Here is a 19,804-nt window from a genome sequence, read left to right as displayed (position 1 = left end):
ATATTTCGCGATAATACAAACCGTGCTGCCTTTCTTTGAACTTTTTCGATGTAATCCGTCAGTCCTATCTGGTAAGGATCCCACACTGCGCAGCAGCATTCTAAAAGAGGACGGACAAGCGGTAGTGTAGGCAGTCTCCTTAGTAGGTCTGTTACATTTTCTAAGTGTCCTGCCAATAAAACGCAGTCTTTGGTTAGCCTTCCCCACAACATTTTCTGTGTTCCTTCCAATTTAAGTTGTTCATAATTGTAATACCTAAGTATTTAGTTGAATTTACTGCTTTTAGATTAGATTGATTTTTCGTGTAACCGAAGTTTAGCGAGTTCCTTTTAGCACTCATGTTGATGACCTCACACTTTTCGTTATTTAGGGTCAACTGCCACTTTTCGCACCATTCAGATATCTTTTCTAAATAGTTTTGCAGTTTGTTTTTATCTTCTGATGACTTTATTAGTCGATAAACGGCAGCGTCATCTGCAAACAACCGAAGACGGCTGCTCAGATTGTCTCCTAAATCGTTTATATATATAAGGAACAGCAAAGAAATGGCTCTGAGCACTATGGGACTTAACATCTGAGGTCATCAGTCCCCTAGAAGTTAGAACTACTTAAATCTAACTAACATAAGGACGGCACACACATCCATGCCCCAGGCAGGATTCGAACCTGCGACCGTAGCGGTCGCGCGGTTCCAGACTGTAGTGCCTAGAACAGCTCGGCCATTCCGGCCGGCAAGGAACAGCAAAGGGTCTATAACACTACCCTGGGGAACGCCAGAAATCACTTCTGTTTCACTCGATGACTTTCCGTCAATTACTACGAACTATGACCTCTCTGACAGGAAATCACAAATCCAGTCACAAAACTGAAACGATTATTCATAAGCACGCAATTTCACTACGAGCCGTTTGTGTGGTACAGGGGACCCAACGAAATATGAAGAAACGGAGATGTTCAAATAAACCTCGTAGTTTTGGGACTGCATTCTGAAGGAGGCTATTGAAATACGAGTGTCCGACGGCCTGATCAACAGAGACGGCTGCTTCATTCTCAGTAAAGCGTGGGACCCAGCGCTCAGACGACATAAGCCGAGAGCGAAATCCGCGTCCGACCGTGACTGCAGAAGCACTGAGGGCCGGAATCCGCACACAAATTCCACAATCGGGTTTCTTCACTGCTCCTTCCTACACGGCGTGCGACCAGGTTCTTTGGAAAGGAGTGGGGAGCGACAAGAGTGTAAAGGTGGTGGGATGCTGCCAAACAGTAGACAAGAAGCTTCAACAAAATCAGCCTTGAAAGTGAGTCTCACAGAATGAAAGAGCAGAAACAGCTCATTCTGAAGATGACACCGAGATACGGAGTCGACATGTCGTTTTATGTAAACGACTGGACTCGTCTGGACACCCAAGAGAAATGACAAAACTTCCTCCTTCTTTTGTGAAACTTTAGTATTACCACCAGTGCAGACGACTAGAAGATTATTTTTTTTTTGTTTTCAGTCATTGTAGGTAGTAATTTTAGTAGCGTATCTCTGCGAGACCTACAGCTATACAGTCGGGTAGTTTCACCTTCTTGTTGTAGCGGTCTGTCTCTGAATGCTTCGGTTAGTACATTGTGTTACACTGTTATGAAGTTCCGTAGACTTGGATTAGATGGGACAGTGCCTTTCATGTGTGGACACAATGAGAACTGGTCCTATCCGGACAGAGCTAGAGGACAGGATTTAAGTTGCTGCCATGAGCTGTCGTCAATGGCAGTTGCGCAGTACACAGGATAATCCCTCCTCCCCCCCCCCCCCCCCCAAACAGACTGTGAATATCCTAAATAACTAATAAATATCGAAAAAAAATATTCGTATAATGATAAACGCAAAGGGGCAAGTATTTTCTATAACTGGTGTCAGACGCTTTTTCTCTGTTGTTTTGGCATATATTGGCAATTTCGTTTTTGTAATGTGTATATGGAGTTATCGCAAATACTGACCATCAGGTCTTACATGTGACGCCCTTTGTCGACGGAAAGCGTCGGTTTGTTACGAACAAAATTATTTTTAAGTGGAATTTTAGGTGCCTATTCGATAGGCGAGTCCCCAGATTAGTCTAAATCGATACTCGTTTTACGGTATGCACTGTACTAACGAAGATATTAAAACACGAAGAATAAGCAGTACTCCAACAGTGACACCAGATCCCTGGCCTACGCTGACTACTACCGCTATGTAGCAGCACTGCTCAGTCGCTGCTTGAGTACTGATTATTCTTCGTGTTTTAATGACCCTCTTAATTTATACCGATAAAACAAATATCGCACTAGGCTAATTTTGGACCGCTCTATCGAATGGGCACGCAAAACGTAGCTTAAAAAAATCATTTTGTTCGTAATAGCTAGCAAACCGACGCTTTCTGTTGACGCTGGGCGTCACATGAAAGATGTGATGAGTTGTATTTTATTTGGGCTGACTTCAGATACATATTGCAAAAGCGAAACTGCAAATAGCTGCCGAAACACAAGAGAAAATACGCCTCTCGGAGAGAGACCTTGTATAGCTGAAATATTACTTTTTATCGACCAATACACTGAGTCAATTACGTTTTCGCGAGAATGATTGACTTGATTTAAGACCAACTGAGAGTTCCTGGACAGAGATGCAGGTAACAAAATGTTTACTGAAAGTGTGGTTCTTGGCTTACCAGGCACAGTGAAATGTTACCTGACCTGCACGTCTACGGTACATAACGGGACCAACTGCGAACTACTGCCATCATTTTTAGCTCATTCACCACCTATTATGCCAAGACGTATTATCATGTATGCACATTCACACGTTGTAGAATATCCATAATGGATAAGCTTGAACATCACGTAGGTAACGATAACTCATAAAACTTGTTTCTATAGTGTGATGAAAATTCACCTAAGTGTAGAGCTCGTGACACGGCTGAATCAAAACAAGAGAACACGCCTCCAGTCAAAGAATTTGCCACAGAAATTAGAAGACGTTTGTAATGAACAAAGTGGAAGTTTGGTAACCGATCAGCAAGGTCATCGGTTCAAAATGGTTCAAATGACTCTGAGCACTATGCGACTTCTGAGGTATCAGTCGCCTAAAACTTAGAACTAATTAAAGCTAACTAACCTAAGAACATCACACACATCCATGCCCGAGGCAGGATTCGAACCTGCGACCGTAGCGGTCGCTCGGCTCCAGACTATAGCGCCTAGAACCGCACGGCCGGCAAGGTCATCGGTGTCATCGGATTAAGGAAGAATGGGGAAGGAAGTCGGCCGTGCTCTTTCAAAGTAACGATCCCCGCATTTGCCTTAAGTTATTTAGAGAAATCACGGAAAATCTAAATCAGGATGGCCGGACGAGGGATTGAAGCGTCGTCCTCCTGAATCCAGTGTGCTAACCACTGCGCCACCTCACTCGGTAAGTTTGGTTTTGTACCAACACGTAGTAAGGTAATATCGAGCAGCAGACCAGGACGTACAATCAGCCCACCCGAATATTCGTTTCACGATGGAGGGGAAAAAGGATGGCTACCCTCGATTACTTGATGTATGTCTGGGGAGGAAGGCTAATGGCACGTAGGGAGATGATGTTTATAGGACCCCTACTCTATGACTTGTATCCACAGGCTGGTACTTCTCAGCATTAGGCTCAGCGTGAAAGGGTACTTCGTACCTTGGTTCACAGGGCCTACGTCATAGCAGACCTTGACAGTGTCAGCTGGGCTAGCCCACCTTGAAATCACCTCTCATCAGAGTGGTTATAGTGAAAGACATATCAGACTTGCACTGCGCTAGTACTACTAATACCGAATTGGCACCAAAGCCAACGGCCTTTTGACTGGCGCAGGGAGCATTCCCAACTTGATCGGACATATTTTGTGGAAATATGATGTGAAATATGTTTTTCGACCACCATCTCAGATTACAATTCTTTTAGTTTCCGTAAAGGACCATCAGGGTTTGTTTAAGGCGGGTGTCTATAACATTCCTTGGAGTTGTGGTATGTTGTATATTGGTCAGACCATTTGCACCGTGGACGACCGGTGCACTGGGCATAAGCGTCACACAAATTTACAACAACCAAGTAAATCTGCTACTGCTGAATATTGTCTCGACTCCGGTCATCCTAAGGAAATAACATCAAAGAGATTCTTGCATGCACTTCCAGCTGTTAGGATTATGTTATTAGGGAAGCAGTTGAAATTAATTTAGCAAGTAAACTTGTAAATAGAGAGGAAGGTTTTTCCTTAAATTCGGCTTGGAATTGTGCTCTCTCCCTCGTCACAAAACAGGGACAGAGTTCATTGTACCTTACACATTGTTTATTAATTTACACTATCCATAACTTCTTAGGCTGGTCATTTTTGTTCGTGTTCGTGTGGTGGCGCTAGTATTTAGTGTGTGTGTGTGTGTGTGTGTGTGTGTGTGTGTGTGTGTGTGTGCGTGTGTGACACCTTCCTGGAATTGCTCTGCAAAACAGTTATAGATTCTCTTACGCAGCACTCACTTGCGGCAGTTTTGTCTTCAAAACGACGGTGTGTGCATCGGTCGCTATATCGGCGTTTCTCAGCGACATCACCAGACTGCATTCCCGTAAGTTGTCTGAATAAAAACAACGACGGTTGAGCTCTTGTCGCGTCTTAAGTGAAATACAATAAGCGAAAAATTCTGTTCTGATATAATCACCAAGGCGACGAGACTTGCTATAATCAACACCAAGCTACCACCAAACGACAAAGAGCAGAAATGCACATGAAGGACCAACGCCTTGACGGCGTAAACGAAATTCAAGCCAGTACGATCTGAGAGTTGAACAAGAAGAAGAAAAAGAGTACAAAAACCTATTGGTGTTATAATTTGTGCATCACGGCCTGAAAGGCCATTCACCCTTTTACTACCAGAATGCCCGTCTAGTAATGAAGAATGAATACAAATACTGTCTATGGCTGTGCTGCTGTTCCCCCTGCACCCTAGCTGGAATAAACACATTCTGCATCAGCTCGTATGAGTTTAGGAGATCTACCAACATCCTTTTTCTTGCACAATCATGTGAAGTTTTTGTCAAGCGCGGGGGGTTTATTGATAGAATGGAAACTCGATATATCGATGGCTGGACGAAGATCTGAACCGTCGTCCTGCCGAATACGAGCCCAGTGTCGTACCGTTGCATCACCTCACTTGTTACACGAGTGGAGAGAAGAAAACGCTCTCGAGGGAGCTCGTCTATTCGTACCACGGTTCTCATGGAAGCCAACTGCAAACCGGAGCTCGGCAATGGGTGGGTCTATAAACATTGGAGTCTTCTGAGGTACCACCTCCGCCTGGTGCAGTGGTACACTGATTCATTACTTAGAAGGCCGCAACCTTCTAATAAAGGGATTTTTTCGAGGATAGTTTCTGGGCCGATGTGAAACTGTATGCGGTGTGCGATTAAAATACATTCATTCGAAAATTATATAAGAATATTATGTTTATCTTGTGGTTAGAGTAATTATTGACCGTGGAAGGATGTTATCTGCCCCTGGGCATCGATCTGAATGATAGTGACGATATAAAAACTGAATATGTTCTCGACTGCTCTGTTCCTTGTTTCTGTGAGTATTCTGTGGTAAGTATCTGCATAATCCAACGGATCGTTCTAAAGAACAAGTGCTAACGCCGGTTTTCGATATCAGTTAGTCCAATATGTTTCGAGAATGGATTAATGAAATGTAGACAAAATATAAGGCAGTGGTGTTAATGCCTCAGTAGATCTACGTAGACCCCTCCCAGCTGAATGAAATGCAGAGAACGTTCATACAATCCTGTTAACCATTCAAGAAAGCCTTCTTGTTCAACTCTCAGATCGTACTGGCTTGAATTTCGTTTACGCCGTCAAAGCGTTGTTCCTTCATGTGCATTTCTGCTCTTTGTCGTTTGGTGGTAGCTTGGTGTTGATTATAGCAAGTCTCGTCGCCTTGGTGATTTTTTCAGAAGAGAATTTTTCGCTTATTGTATTTCACTCAAGACGCGACAAGAGCTCAACCGTCGTTGTTTTTATTCAGACAACTTACGGGAATGCAGTCGGGTGATGTCGCTGAGAAACGCCGATATAGCGACCGATGCACACACCGTCGTTTTGAAGACAAAACTGCCGCAAGTGAGTGCTGCGCAAGAGAATCTAAAACTGTTTTGCAGAGCGATTCAGGGAAGGTCTCTCTCTCTCTCTCTCTCTCTCTCTCTCTCTCTCTCTCTCCCTCACACACACACACACACACACACACACACACACACACTAAATACTAGCGCCACCACACGAACACGAACAAAAATGACCAGCCTGAGAAGTTATGGATAGTGAAAATTAATAAAAAATGTGTGAGGTACAATTAACTCTGTCCCTCAGTTTTTTGACAAGGGAGAGAGCACAATTCCATGCCGAATTTAGGGAAAAACGGAGTGAAATGCAGAGAACGTTCATACAATCCTCTTAACCATTCAAGAAATCCTTCTTGTTCAACTCTGACAGGGTGGCTGACTAGTGGTATAAGGATATCTACATCTACATCCATACTCCGCAAGCAACCTGACGGTGTGTGGCTGAGGGTGCCTTGAGTACCTCTATCAGTTCTCCCATCTATTCCAGTCTCGCAAGATTGTCGGTATGCCTCTGTGTGGGCTCTAATCTCTCTGATTTTATCCTCATGGTCTCTTCGCGAAATATACGTAGGAGGGAGCAATATACTTCTTGACTCCTAGGTGAAGGTACGTTCTCGAAACTTCAACAAAACCCTGTACCGAGCTACTGAGCGTCTCTCCTGCCGAATCTTCCAATGGAGTTTACCTATCATCTCCGTAACGCTTTCGCGATTACTCAATGATCCTGTTACAAAGCGCACTGCTCTCCGTTGGATCTTCTCTATCTCTTCTATCAACCCTATCTGGTACGGATCCCACACCAGTGAGCAGTATTCAAACAGTGAGCGAACAAGTGTACTGTAACCTACTTCCTTCGTTTTCGAACTGCATTCCCTTAGGATTCTTCCAATGAATCTCAGTGTAGCATCTGCTTTACCGACGATTAATTTTATATGGTCACTCCATTTTAAATCACTCCTAATGCCTACTCCCAGATAATTTATGGAATTAACTGCTTCCAGTTGCTGACCTGCTATACTGTAGCTAAATGGTAAAGTATCTTTCTTTCTATGTATTCGCAGCACATTGCACTTGTCTACATTGAGATTCAATTGCCATTCTCTGCACCATGCGTCAATTCGTTGCAGATCCTCCTGCATTCCAGTACAATTCTCCATTGTCATAACCTCTCGATATACTACAGCATCATCCGCAAAAATCCTCAGTGAACTTCCGATGTTATCCACAAGCTCATTTATATATATTGTGAATAGCAACGGTCCTACGACACTCCCCTGCGGCACACCTGAAATCACTCTTACTTCGTAAGACTTCTCTCCATTGAGAATGACATGCTGCGTTCTGTTATCTAGGAACCTAGGAACTCTTCAGTCCAATCAAACAATTGGTCTGATAGTCCATATGCTCTTACTTTGTTCATTAAACGGCTGTGGTGAACTGTATCAAACGCCTTGAAGTCAAGAAACACAGCATCCACCTGGGAACCCGTGTCTATGGCCCTCTGAGTCTCGTGGACGAATAACGCGAGCTGGGTTTCACACGATCGTCTTTTTCGAAACCCATACTGATTCCTACAGAGTAGATTTCGTCTCAAGAAAAGTCATTATACTAGAACATAACACGTGTTTCAAAATTCTACAACTGATCGACATTAGAGAGATATAGGTCTATAGTTCTGCACATCTGTTTGACGTCCCTTCTTGGAAACGGGGAGTGACCTGTGCCCATTTCCAATCTTTTGGAACGCTACGCTCTTCTAGAGACCTACGGTACACCGCTGAAACAAGGGGGGCAAGTTCCTTCGCGTACTCCGTGTAAAATCGAACTGGTATCCCGTCAGGTCCAGCGGCCTTTCCTCCTTTGAGCGATTTTAATTGTTTTTCTATCCTAATGCCTACATTTCGATATCTATCTATTTCTATCTATTCTATTTCGATATCTATTATTTTGTCATCTGTGCGACAATCTAGAGAAGGAACTACAGTGCAGTCTTCCTCTGTGAAACAGCTTTGGAAAAAGACATTTAGTATTTCGGCCTTTAGTCTGTCATCCTCTGTTTCAGTACCCTTTTGGTCACAGAGTGTCTGGACATTTTATTTTGATGCACCTACCGCTTTGACATAAGACCAAAATTTCTTAGAATTTTCTGCCAAGTCAGTACAAAGAACTTTCTAATTCGTTGAACGCCTCTCGCACAGCCCTCCTCACACTACATTTCGCTTCGTATAATTTTTGTTTGTCTGCAAGGCTTTGGCTATGTTTATGTTTGCTGTGAAGTTCCCTTTGCTTCCGTAGCAGTTTTCTAACTCGGTTGTTGTACCACGGTGGCTCTTTTCCATCTCTTACGAGCTTGCTTGGCACATACTCATCTAATGCATATTGTATGATGGTTTTGAACTTAGTCCACTGATCCTCAACACTATCTGTACTTGAGATAAAACTTTTGTGTTGAGCCGTCAAGTACTCTGAAATCTGCTTTTTGTCACTTATGCTACACAGAAAAATCTTCCTACCTTTTTTAAAATTTCTATTTACGGCTGAAATCACCGATGCTGTAAGCGCTTTATGATCGTTGATTCCCTGTTCTCCGTTAACTGTTTCAAATAGTTCAGGTCTGTTTGTCACCAGAAGGTCTAATATGTTATCGCCACGAGTCGGTTCTCTGTTTAACTGCTCAAGGTAGTTTTCAGATAATGCACTCAAAAATTTTTACTGAGTCCTTTGTCCCTGCCACCCGTTATAAACGTTTGAGTCTCACAGTCTGTGTCTAGTAAATTAAAATCTCCACCCAAAACCAGAACATGGTCGGGAAATCTACTCGAAATATTTTCCAAATTTTCCTTCAGGTGTTCTGCCACAACTGCTGTTGAGCCAGGGGGCCTAAGAGACATCCAATTATCATGTTTGAGCCTGCTTCAACCGTGACCTTCACCCAAATTATTTCACATCTCGGATCTCCGCCAATTTCCTTCGATACTATTGCACTTTTTATCGCTATAAATACGCCTCCCCCTTCACTGTCCAGACTGTCTCTGCGGGATACATTCCAATCTGAATTTAGAATTTCATTACTGTTTACATCTGGTTTCAGCCAACTTTCTGTCTCGAGTACTATGTGGGCATTGTGACCGTTTATTAATGAGAGCAGTTCTGGGACCTTTCTATAGACGCTCCTGCAGTTTACTATTACCACATTAATATTATCATTCCCTGTTGCGTTTTGCCTACTGCTACCTTGTCGTGTCTCAGGAGGAGTCTTGTCGGGCCAAGGGAGGGAATTCTCTAACCTAAAAACCCCACATGTGCACTCCACACGTACTCCGCTACCCTTGTAGCCACTTCCTGCGTGTAGTGCACGCCTGACCTATTCAGGGGGACCCTACATTTCTCCACCCGATAGCGGAGGTCGAGAAAGTTGCACCCCATATCTCCGCAGAATCGTCTGAGCCTATGGTTTAAGCCTTCCACACGGCTCCAAACCAGAGGACCGCGATCGGTTCTGGGAACAACACTACAAATAATTAGGTCTGATTTCACCCCACGAGGAAGGATTTCCGCCTTCACCAATTCCGCCAACCGCCTGTATGAACTGAGGATGACCTCTGAACCCAGACGGCAGGAGTCATTGGTGCCGACATGAGCAACAATTTGCAGTCGGGTGCACCCAGTGCTCTCTATCGCCGCTGGAAGGGCCTCCTTCACATCTCGGATGAGACCCCCCCGGCAAGCAGACAGAGTGAACTCTAACCTTCTTCCCCGACCTTTCCGCTATTTCCCTAAGGGGCTCCATCACCCGCCTAATGTCGGAGCAGCCAATCACTAATAAACCCCTCCCCCCGTGTTCCTGCTTGGACCTTGCTGAAGGAGCGGCCAAATGTCCACTCACAGGCAGAGCGGGAGATGCCACACGGCCAGCCTCCACATTGACCCTCCGCCTCGTGCGACGCGAACGCCTTTGAACCCGCCAATCTTCTTGGGGAGAGGGAGGCCCAACCGCGCCCGGTACCTGCGAAGATGTCTCGACAGCAGGGACCGTGGGTGAAGCATGTAACACCTGGGGTGTACCATGCGACGCACCAGACTCCCCACTGCCGCTACACTCCGAGGCAGCAGCCTGAAGACGGCTGATCGCGGCCATCAGCACGTTCAGCTGTTCGCGAACAGTGCCCAGCTCCTCCTGCGTCTGTAAACAGCAGTCACACATCCTACCCATCCTAAGAAATCAACAATTTACTGTAGAGAGTTAAGTAATCAACTCTTAACTAGACTGCTAATTCACTACAGGCAGTTGATAGCTGACTAAACTGTGGTTTCTAGAACTTCTTGTTGGAAACAATGAAAATAAGTACTAACTGTCTCTGGACTGTATTCAAAACAAACACGAAATCTATGGAACACTGTTACTAGTACTCGAAAATTAAAGCTTCCTAAAAGCAAAAACACACGGAAAAAGAAGTGACAAGTAAGAAAAACACAGTTAATACTTAAATTTACGTAGCTTGCTGCACAGGAGATGTGAAGCAGACGGCAGTTACGACGACACTGGCAGCATGTAGAACAAAGCACGAATTACAAAAAAATGTTAGAAATCGTCACAATCAAGCTACAGTAGCCCATTACAAACGGTACTGTAAGGTGCTTAAAATGTTATTAGGAAGGCAAAGACTATGTGGTACGCAAGTAGAATAGCTAATTAAAATTAAAACCATATGGTCAGTTGTGAAGGAAGTGTCTGGTCAGCAGCGCAAGGTCGACGATATATATGTTCAGTTCGTAGTAAAAACATTTCTGTTACTGATAAGTCAGAAACATATACAGTATTTAACAATCATTTTCTGAGCATTACTGGTGCATTAAATAAAAACTTACTTTCTACAGGGAATCATGTAACTCTGTTGGAAAACTCCTTTCTGAGACTGATGTCTCTGTGATAGTGACAAGTGGAAGATTGAGTAAATAATTAAATCACTGAAGACTAAGGACTCTCATGGATATGATGGAGGGCCTAGCAGAATACTTAAGTACTGTGCTGCACATGTTAGCCATGTATTTAGCCACATTTGTAATTTTTTCTTTAGGAATGTCAGTTTCCTGAACGATTGAAGTACTGAATAGTAAAGCCGCTTTTTTCTATGCTATCAGTGTTTGCTAAAGTTATTGAAAAGGCTGTGTATGTAAGGATAATTGATCATTTTATATCACACGATTTGCTATCAGATGTACTGTTCGGCTTCAGATGTCATTTAACAACTGAAAATGCTATATTCTCTTTTCTCTGTGAGGTACTGGATGGGTTAAACGAAAGGTTTCGAACGCTAGGCATATTTTTTGATTTAACTAAGGCGTCTGATTGTTTTGATCACCAAATATTGCTCCAGAAGCAGGACCATTATGGAATACGGGGAGTAGCTCACAATTGGTTCACCTCTTACTTCAGCAACAGACAGCAAAAGGTAATTATTCACAATGTTGAGAATGGCTGTGGTGTGGAGTCTGAGTGGGGCACAGTCAAGTGGGGGGTGACCCAGGGATCAGTGTTGGGGCTACTCCAGTTCCTTATTTATATAAATGATATTCCCTCTAGTATTACAGGTAACTCTAAAATATTTCTGTTTGCTGGTGACGCTAGCTTGGTAGTGAAGGATGTTGTGTGCGACATTGGCCTGGTTTCAAATAGTGCAGTTCATGACCTAAGTTCATGGTTTGTAGAAAATAAACTAACTCTAAATCACAGTAAGACTCAGTTTTTACAGTTTCTAAAACACAATTCAACAAAACTAGGCTTTTTAATTTCACAGAATGGGCATTTGATTAGTGAGACTGAACGGTTCAAATTTCTAGGTGTTCAGATAGATAGTAAACTGTCGTGTAAAACCCATGTTCAGGATCTTGTTCAAAGACTTAGTGCTGCTGTTTTTACTATCCGAATAGTATCTGAAGTGAGTGATCGTTCGACAAGAAAATTAGTCTACTTTGCTTATTTTCATTCGCTTATATGGTATGGTATTATATTATATTTTGGGGTAATTCTTCCCATCCCAAAAGGATATTTTTGGCTCAGAATGGGCGGTTCGGGCTATAAGTGGTGTAAGTTCACGTATCTGGGTATTTTGATATTGGCCTCTCAAGTTATATATTCCTTACTGTCATTTCTTGTTAACAATATTAGCTTATTCCCAAGAATAAGCAGTTTTCACTCAGTTAATAGTTGGCAGAAATCAAACCTGCATTTTTATCGTACTTCCTTAACTCTTGTGTAGAAAGGTGGGCAGTATACTGCTGCATTGATTTTCAATAAGCTACCGCTCGAATTCAAATATCTTAGCAGTAATCCACGCGCTTTCAAATCGAAACTGAAGAGTCTCCTCATGGGTAACTCAACCTTTTCTCTCGAGGAGTTCCTTGAAAAATTAAGCTGATTCTTGTTGTTTTTTGTATTTGCGTTTACTTAAATTTATGGATTGACTTTTTCGGGTTCATAAACACTTTATTTTTACCTGTTATTACTTTTATGTTGTAATTTAATGTACTGACATGATCCATGACCTTGAAGATTTGCTCTTCAATTTGGTCCTACGGAACTTGGCGTGTAAATAAAATAAATAAAATACACATCTCTACCGTCAACGTACATCTGCTACTCAATTACGTGGACTTGTGAAGTCCAGAAAATTTTTCTGAATGAATGCTATGTAGTCTACCGAAAAACTTCGTCGTGGTCAGTCACAGAACAGAAGTGGCCCAACACGTCAAACGACTTCCACAGCGTGCATCCCAAATCACACAGAAAATATAAGTATAAGAAAGTTCCTCCAGTTAATATATTATATTTTTGAGGAATGGATAATTATGAGTTCTACAAAAACCAGCATAGTACAGTAGTTAGCCAGCACATTTAATAATATCTTTGGAGTACTCTGTCGGTACTTCGGGAAAAGTAGGGACATTAAAAACTGAAATGCACTGTACTGATCTCGCACAGCAACGTTTATTTTATAGTACGGCTATCTAGGTAACTGTGAGGCAACGTAAAACTAAAATAATAATCTACACAAGATCAATGAGACTGTATAACTGTACAAAATTGCTTTTTTCACTGATATAAGACACTTTACGGCACATATTTGGCATAACTAATGTTGTTGCATTAGTCAAACAGCTAAAAGATGCACCAGTTCCACATAGTGCCACTCTTGACTCTTTTGAAGCCAGCAGCCTATTTTCCAATTTTCCTGTTCGATAGGCTACAGAAATTTCAAAGGAATTATTACATGAAACCTGAAAAAATGCAGTGGAGACAGAGGAAATAAAAATGGCAGCTGAGACATGTTATAAACTAAGTTATTTCCAGTTTCAGGAGACCCTGTAAACTGCATAATATGTCAGTTGTCATGGTAATTGATTTTCCTCAGAGTCCCTTATTAGCTGAAACCTTTACGAATAATTTTGAATAAATATTTATAGATAAAGAACCCGTAAGTGTCCTAAACTACTACACAGGATCAGGTATGTAGACGATATACTCTGCTGATGGACAGGTACTACCAGACAAATAAATTTTTTCCACATTTAAATTCGAAACTCAGTAAAACTAATTTTACAGTGGAATTTGGAGGAGACTCAGTCAACTATCTAGATATTACCCTTGACATTAGCAAACAAAAACTTTTGTTTAAGACATACTGCAAAGTAATTCCTACAGACACAGTAATACTTACCAAGTCTTGGCATCCTGTGATACCGAACATGTAGGCTTCGACTCGGTGAAGCACTACATGCTGTCTATACCACAAATCAGATCACATTCTGAAAGTGTACTATAAGTAATTATAGGTATTTCACACAGTACTGATTATAGTCCCATCCTAACTGATATACTTGGGAGAAAGAAGATGGAGAATACCAGCACTTCTGTCTCCTCCTCAGTAGGCACTAAGTCACACTGACAACAAATGTGCGCCCATGCTGTATGTAGGTCAGATTCACAGATACTTACTAGCAAACTAAATTCCACGTGATACTTGTCAGTTTTCTATACTAGGAATACTGTTGATCACATTCTATTCAACAGTAAACACCAAATTGCACCTTTAGAACATAGTGGAATTTACAGGATTTTCTGCAGCATGCGTGGCAAATTATATGTAGGTCAATTAGGTACACCTATTGTATTGCATTGTATTGTATTGTATTGTATGTTAACCGGGGGCCTAGGAACGACGGAGAGGCTCCGTCCCCGCCGCAGCCGCAGTGGTCCACAACCCCACAACGACTACGGCAGACCACTTCACTCCTCCGCCGCCCCACACCAAACCACTCTTTCAGGGTTATTGTGCGATTCGGCCCCCGGTGGAACTTCCGAGAAGGACTTCCGATGTAACATGTGTGGAACATTGGATATCGTGTTGCCACTAAAACAGATACTGTCGTCAACTGGTTTCTTGTGGCCAGCCATAAACTGGCCTACTGGAATGTCTTATGTTACAATCGATAGCAAATCTTGACATGACAGTTACTTTAGTTGAATTCCGTAGTAATCATTTCCTGTGCAAACAGCAGACCTCTAGAATGGGGGGAAATGTTGGTGGCTACTTACAAGGACTGCTGCCTTATTTTCTTCCAACTTTTCCATTTTATGGTTTAACCTTTTCGCACTACAGTACCTGAAACAAAATTACGTTCTTCATGACAAACAACATGAATTATAAAAATACTGACCATACGAAACGCAACTCAAACTCTTTAAACACGATGTCCTACGAGCCATCATTAGTGGCAGTCTTCTTGACAGTAAGAACGCAGCACAAACTAGGTGAAGGATCACCCACTAATACTAATGGAACTATCAGTGCACCATACGGAAATGAAATAGCGCTATTACTGCTCAAGTAGTGTGTGAATGACCTGGTGAATAATTTAGCTGCAATATTACAAATTCTCTTGTAAAGTGACGTATTATACGATATACATATTACAAAAATATGCAGTAAGTTCTTAATAAAACGTCAGCCGAGAGCAAATACTGCCAAGTAACTGTTAATGTTGACGAATGCATAGTTTAGAATGTCATGAAATGCGAAATTTTATTACTTCTTCGCTTCACGATAAATGATTAACAACTAAAGTCATTCAATCTGTGTATGGAATAAATACATCCAAACCAGCAGTGATTTCCTGATTCGCCGCTTATGTGCCGTGCCCTGCTGAAGGCCTGACATAGATTACTTGTCTGCAGTACACGCAGTACTCACCAGCAGGCTGAGCGCCACGTGCTCCTGCTCCTGAATTCTGTGGGGCGTGTCCTCCAGGGCCCTGTGGACCACGGCCGCGATTAGCAGTGCCACTTGGTCCTGAAAAAGACGTCAGTTTTACAGAGGCATCGACAGTTCTAACTGAACGTCAAGTTACACTAATCTACAGCAGGGGTGTAAATGAACATCGGTCATATGAATCACTGAGCAGAGCAAACTGACATCAGAAAACTGGTTATAACTGAATGCTGTTACCGCTGTCCGAATACTGGAAGTATGACACAGAATATCCCCTCGCAACTGTGAAATTGTTTTTCGTAGCAGCTTGTTGTATTACACAAACATCTGAATATGTTTTATGTAGTAGAGAGGACTAGGAGGACTAGAAGTAGCAGTACAAGTAGTATTACTTTGTTATAAATCAGTAAACTCCCGGTTCTTTGAAGACTCGAACTCTCATGTACAAAAGAGCTTTAACGTTCTATTAATCCATTCTAAGCAAAAGCTAGTTTTTCATGTACTTCAGTATTTATGATGGCATATCTCCTGCACTATGTGTCTCACAATGATACTGTTTTCAAAGTACATTCAGTAGTATATGTTGATAGAGTCTGCAAACTATGTTGCGAAGAAAGTAGCTAGCAAAGAATTAATAAAACTTGATACTTCACGCTAAAGTCTGACACTATGAACAGCGAAAACGTAGGACCGGTGAGAGATAAACTCTTCTCCTTTCGTCATTTTGCGGAGGGTGTCCGCGAGAAAAAGTTTCGTAAGGGCTTGAAATCATATTTAAATTTTTCGAGGAAGTTGATAAGTCCTCTCATTCTCAAATACTGAATGAATGTAGACGGGGTATTTGGGCGCCTCAGGACAAACAGTTTCCAACCATAACATTCGCATAACACTAACATTTAAAATAAAATTGTCTCTCTTAATGAATACAAAATAAAAGCATTTAAAACTGTTAAATTCGGTAAATAATTATGTGAAATATTGACATAAATTTTTTTTGCCCTGCAAGCCATTAGCTAGGATATCTGCAAAAGATAGTGGTATACGGTATAGTGGTTAGTAATCGATGCTATTATTCAGTTATTAGATTTAGCTGGCTTCATACCAGCTATTATTCTTCCTCGCAAATATTTTAAATAACACAGTTTTAGGGAACAAACAATTTCTTTAAATGCCTTTATTCAAATTAACCGGATGGAATTATATCTGCATTCCAACGTGCTCATGCCGCAGGCCAGTAAGCGTTCTTGTACGAGTCAACTGTTTCCGAAGTTCTCGCTAAGCATTTTTGAGGTTTCCAGAATGAAACGGGATGGTACGTCACCTCGCGGAAAACCAGTCTAGTTCCATCAGATAACAAAAAACCAGAAAGATAGCGTCTTGACAGTTTTTATCTTAATAAAAAATGTTTTTGTGAGGTTTACATACACTACTGGCCATTAAATTTCTACATCACGAAGATGGCGTGCTACAGACGCGAAATTTAACCAACAGGAAGAAAATGCTGTGATATGCATATGACTAGCTTTTCAGAGCATTCACACAAGGTTGGCGAAGATGGCGACGCCTAGAACGTACTGGCATAAGGAAAGCTTCCAACCGATTTCTCATACACAAACAGCAGTTGACCGGCGTTGCCTGGTGAAACGTTGTTGTGATGCCTCGTGCAAGGAGGAGAAATGCGTACCATCAAGTTTCCGACTTTGATGAAGGTCGGATTGTAGCCTATCGCGATTGCGGTTTATCTTATCGCGACATTGCTGCTCGCATTGGTCGAGATCCAATCACTATTAGCAGAATATGGAATCGGTAGGTTCAGGAGGGTAATACGGAACATCGTGCTGGATCCCAACGGCCTCGTATAACTAGCAGTCGAGATAACAAGCATCTTATCCTCATGGCTGTAACGCATCGTGCAGTCACGTCTCGATCCCTGAATCAACAGATGGGGACGTTTGCAAGACAACAACCATCTCCACGAACAGTTCGACGACGTTTGCAGCAGCATGGACTATCAGCTCGGAGACAATGGCTGCGATTACCCTTGACGCTGCATCACAGACAGGAGGGCCAGCGAAGGTGTACTCAACGACGAACCTGGGTGCACGAATGACAAAAAGTCATTTTTTCGGATGAATCTACGTTATGTTTACAGCATCATGATGGTCGCATCCGTGTTTGGCGACATCGCGGTGAACGCACATTGGAAGCGTGTATTCGTAATCGCCATACTGGCGTATCACCCAGCGTGATGGTATGGGGTTGGTTACACGTCTCGGTCACCTCTTGTTCGCATTGACGGCACTTTGAGCGGTGGACATTACATTTCAGATGTGTTACGACCCGTGGATCTACCCTTAATTCGATCCCTGCGAAACCCTACATTTCAGCAGGATACTGCACGACGGCATGTTGCAGATCCTGTACGGGCCTTTCTGGTTACAGAAAATGTTTGACTGCTGCCCTGGCCAGCACATTCTCCAGATCTCTCACCAATTGAAAACGTCTGGTTAATGGTGGCCGAGCAACTGGCTCGTCGCAATACGCCAGTCGCTACTCTTGATGAACTGTAGTATCATGCTGAAGCTGCATGGACAGCTGTACCTGTACACGTCATCCAAGCTCTGTTTGACTCAATGCGCAGGCGTATCAAGGCCGTTATTACGGCCAGAGGTGATTGTTATGGGTACTGATTTCTCAGGATCTATGCATCCAAATTGCGTGAAAATGTGATCACCTGTCAGTTCTAGTATAATATATTTGTCCAATGAATACCCGTTTATCATCTGCATTTCTTCTTGGTGTACAATTTTAATGGCCAGTAGTGTAGCATAAGGGTGAACCGTTTTCAATTCGGATACCTTGATTTGTAGCTTTTAAGTATGCCGCTTTAACAATTTGCTGACATGAAAAGTTACCTCGCTCGTGAAAATCACAGGTGTTAAGACTGATTGTTGACATTGCTGAACGGAACCTATTGCATACTGGTGGGTTTATCGTGGATGCCAGTGTTCAGAGTAAAAAGTGATTAATTCTGTGGCTCACAAGAAGTTAAAATGTAAGCAGCCAAGTAGATGTTAACGACAAAACGCCCATGTTCCGACAAGACGGTACGCAGCATCATAATAAAAAAATTTAAGTTCTGTATGTTCCATCAGAAGATGGGCCTGAAAAAGCTTTAAAACTACGGTGGTAATCCCAAAAATAATATCTCCTACTTTTTTATAAGTACATAGACCTGTTTATTTCTACAATGGTTTACATCAGTTTACAGCTCGAACATCTAGCTATTTTTCGACAATCACCATTTCTCTCGATGCATTTTTGTAGAAGTTGTGGCAGTTTTTGTATGCCCATGTCATACCAGCTCGCCACCATGCTGTTCAGAAAGTTATGAACCTCTTCTTTCACCTCGTAGTCGGAACTGAATCGCTTTCCGGCCAAATGTTCTTTTAACCTAGGGAATAGGTGATAAGTCACTGGGCGCCAAGTCAGGACTATAGGGTGGATGGGTGATTATGTTCCACTGAAGCTGTTGCAGGATATCAACGGTATGCCGAGCGATGTGTGGGCGAGCGTTGTCATGGATAATGTGTACGCCCTTGCTCAACATTCCTCTTCTCCGGTTTTGAATTGCCCTTTTGAGTTTTTTCAGAGTCTCACAGTACCTGTCAGCGTTAATTGTGGTCCCAGCGATTCAGCTCGGACGACGAGGTGAAAGAAGAGGTTCGTAGCTTCCTGAACAGCATGGCGGCGAGCTGGTATGACATGGGCATACGAAAATAGCCACAGCGGTGATGTGATCCATTGTAGAAATAAACAGGTTTATGTTCTTATAAAAAAATAGGAGACCTTACTTTTGCTATTACCATCGTAGTTTATGAAAAGTAACTGGCCTCTGTTATCTGTATCTGAATAAAATTAATACTACGTCACGTACTCTAAAATATTCAAAGTGGATACGCTGGAACATCACATTGATAACGGTAACTAAAAACACTTGTGTGTGCAATGTCTCGAAAAAAAGGGTAGAGCTTGTGACGCGGTTCAGTCTAAACAAGAGTACACGCTTAAAGACAAAGAATTTCACAGAAAAGTAGAAGATCTTTGGAATGATAAGAATGGAAGACTGTTTCAGCATCAGTACGAAGGGAGACTATCTCGAGCAGCAGACCGGCACATACATTCAGTCCACTCGAATATTCGTTTCATGATAGAAATGAAAAAGGATGGCAACCCTCCCTTACTTGATGTATTGCTGAGATGAAAGGTTGATGGTACGTGGGCGATAGCTTTTATAGGAACACTACTACCATTCACTTGTACCTACAGGTTCATAACTGACGCCATACGGCTCAGCGTGAAGGGGTACTTCGTATCTTTTTTCA

General features: G+C 42.4%; 1 protein-coding gene across 1 annotated transcript in view; it reads right to left on the bottom strand.

Moving 5' to 3' along the window:
• The window catches only part of LOC126184292 (uncharacterized), a 48,536-nt gene that overhangs the window by 10,711 nt on the left and 18,021 nt on the right, over nucleotides 1–19,804 (bottom strand). The window contains exon 2 of the mRNA XM_049926670.1: nucleotides 15,402–15,500. Coding sequence (XP_049782627.1) covers nucleotides 15,402–15,500 — 99 coding nt within the window. The remainder of the gene's footprint in view (nucleotides 1–15,401; nucleotides 15,501–19,804) is intronic.

Source organism: Schistocerca cancellata, chromosome 4, assembly GCF_023864275.1.
Source record: "Schistocerca cancellata isolate TAMUIC-IGC-003103 chromosome 4, iqSchCanc2.1, whole genome shotgun sequence".
Taxonomy (NCBI): Eukaryota; Metazoa; Arthropoda; class Insecta; order Orthoptera; family Acrididae; genus Schistocerca; species Schistocerca cancellata.
Note: the sequence above shows the minus strand (reverse complement) of the source record. Positions and strands in the feature narration are given on the sequence as shown.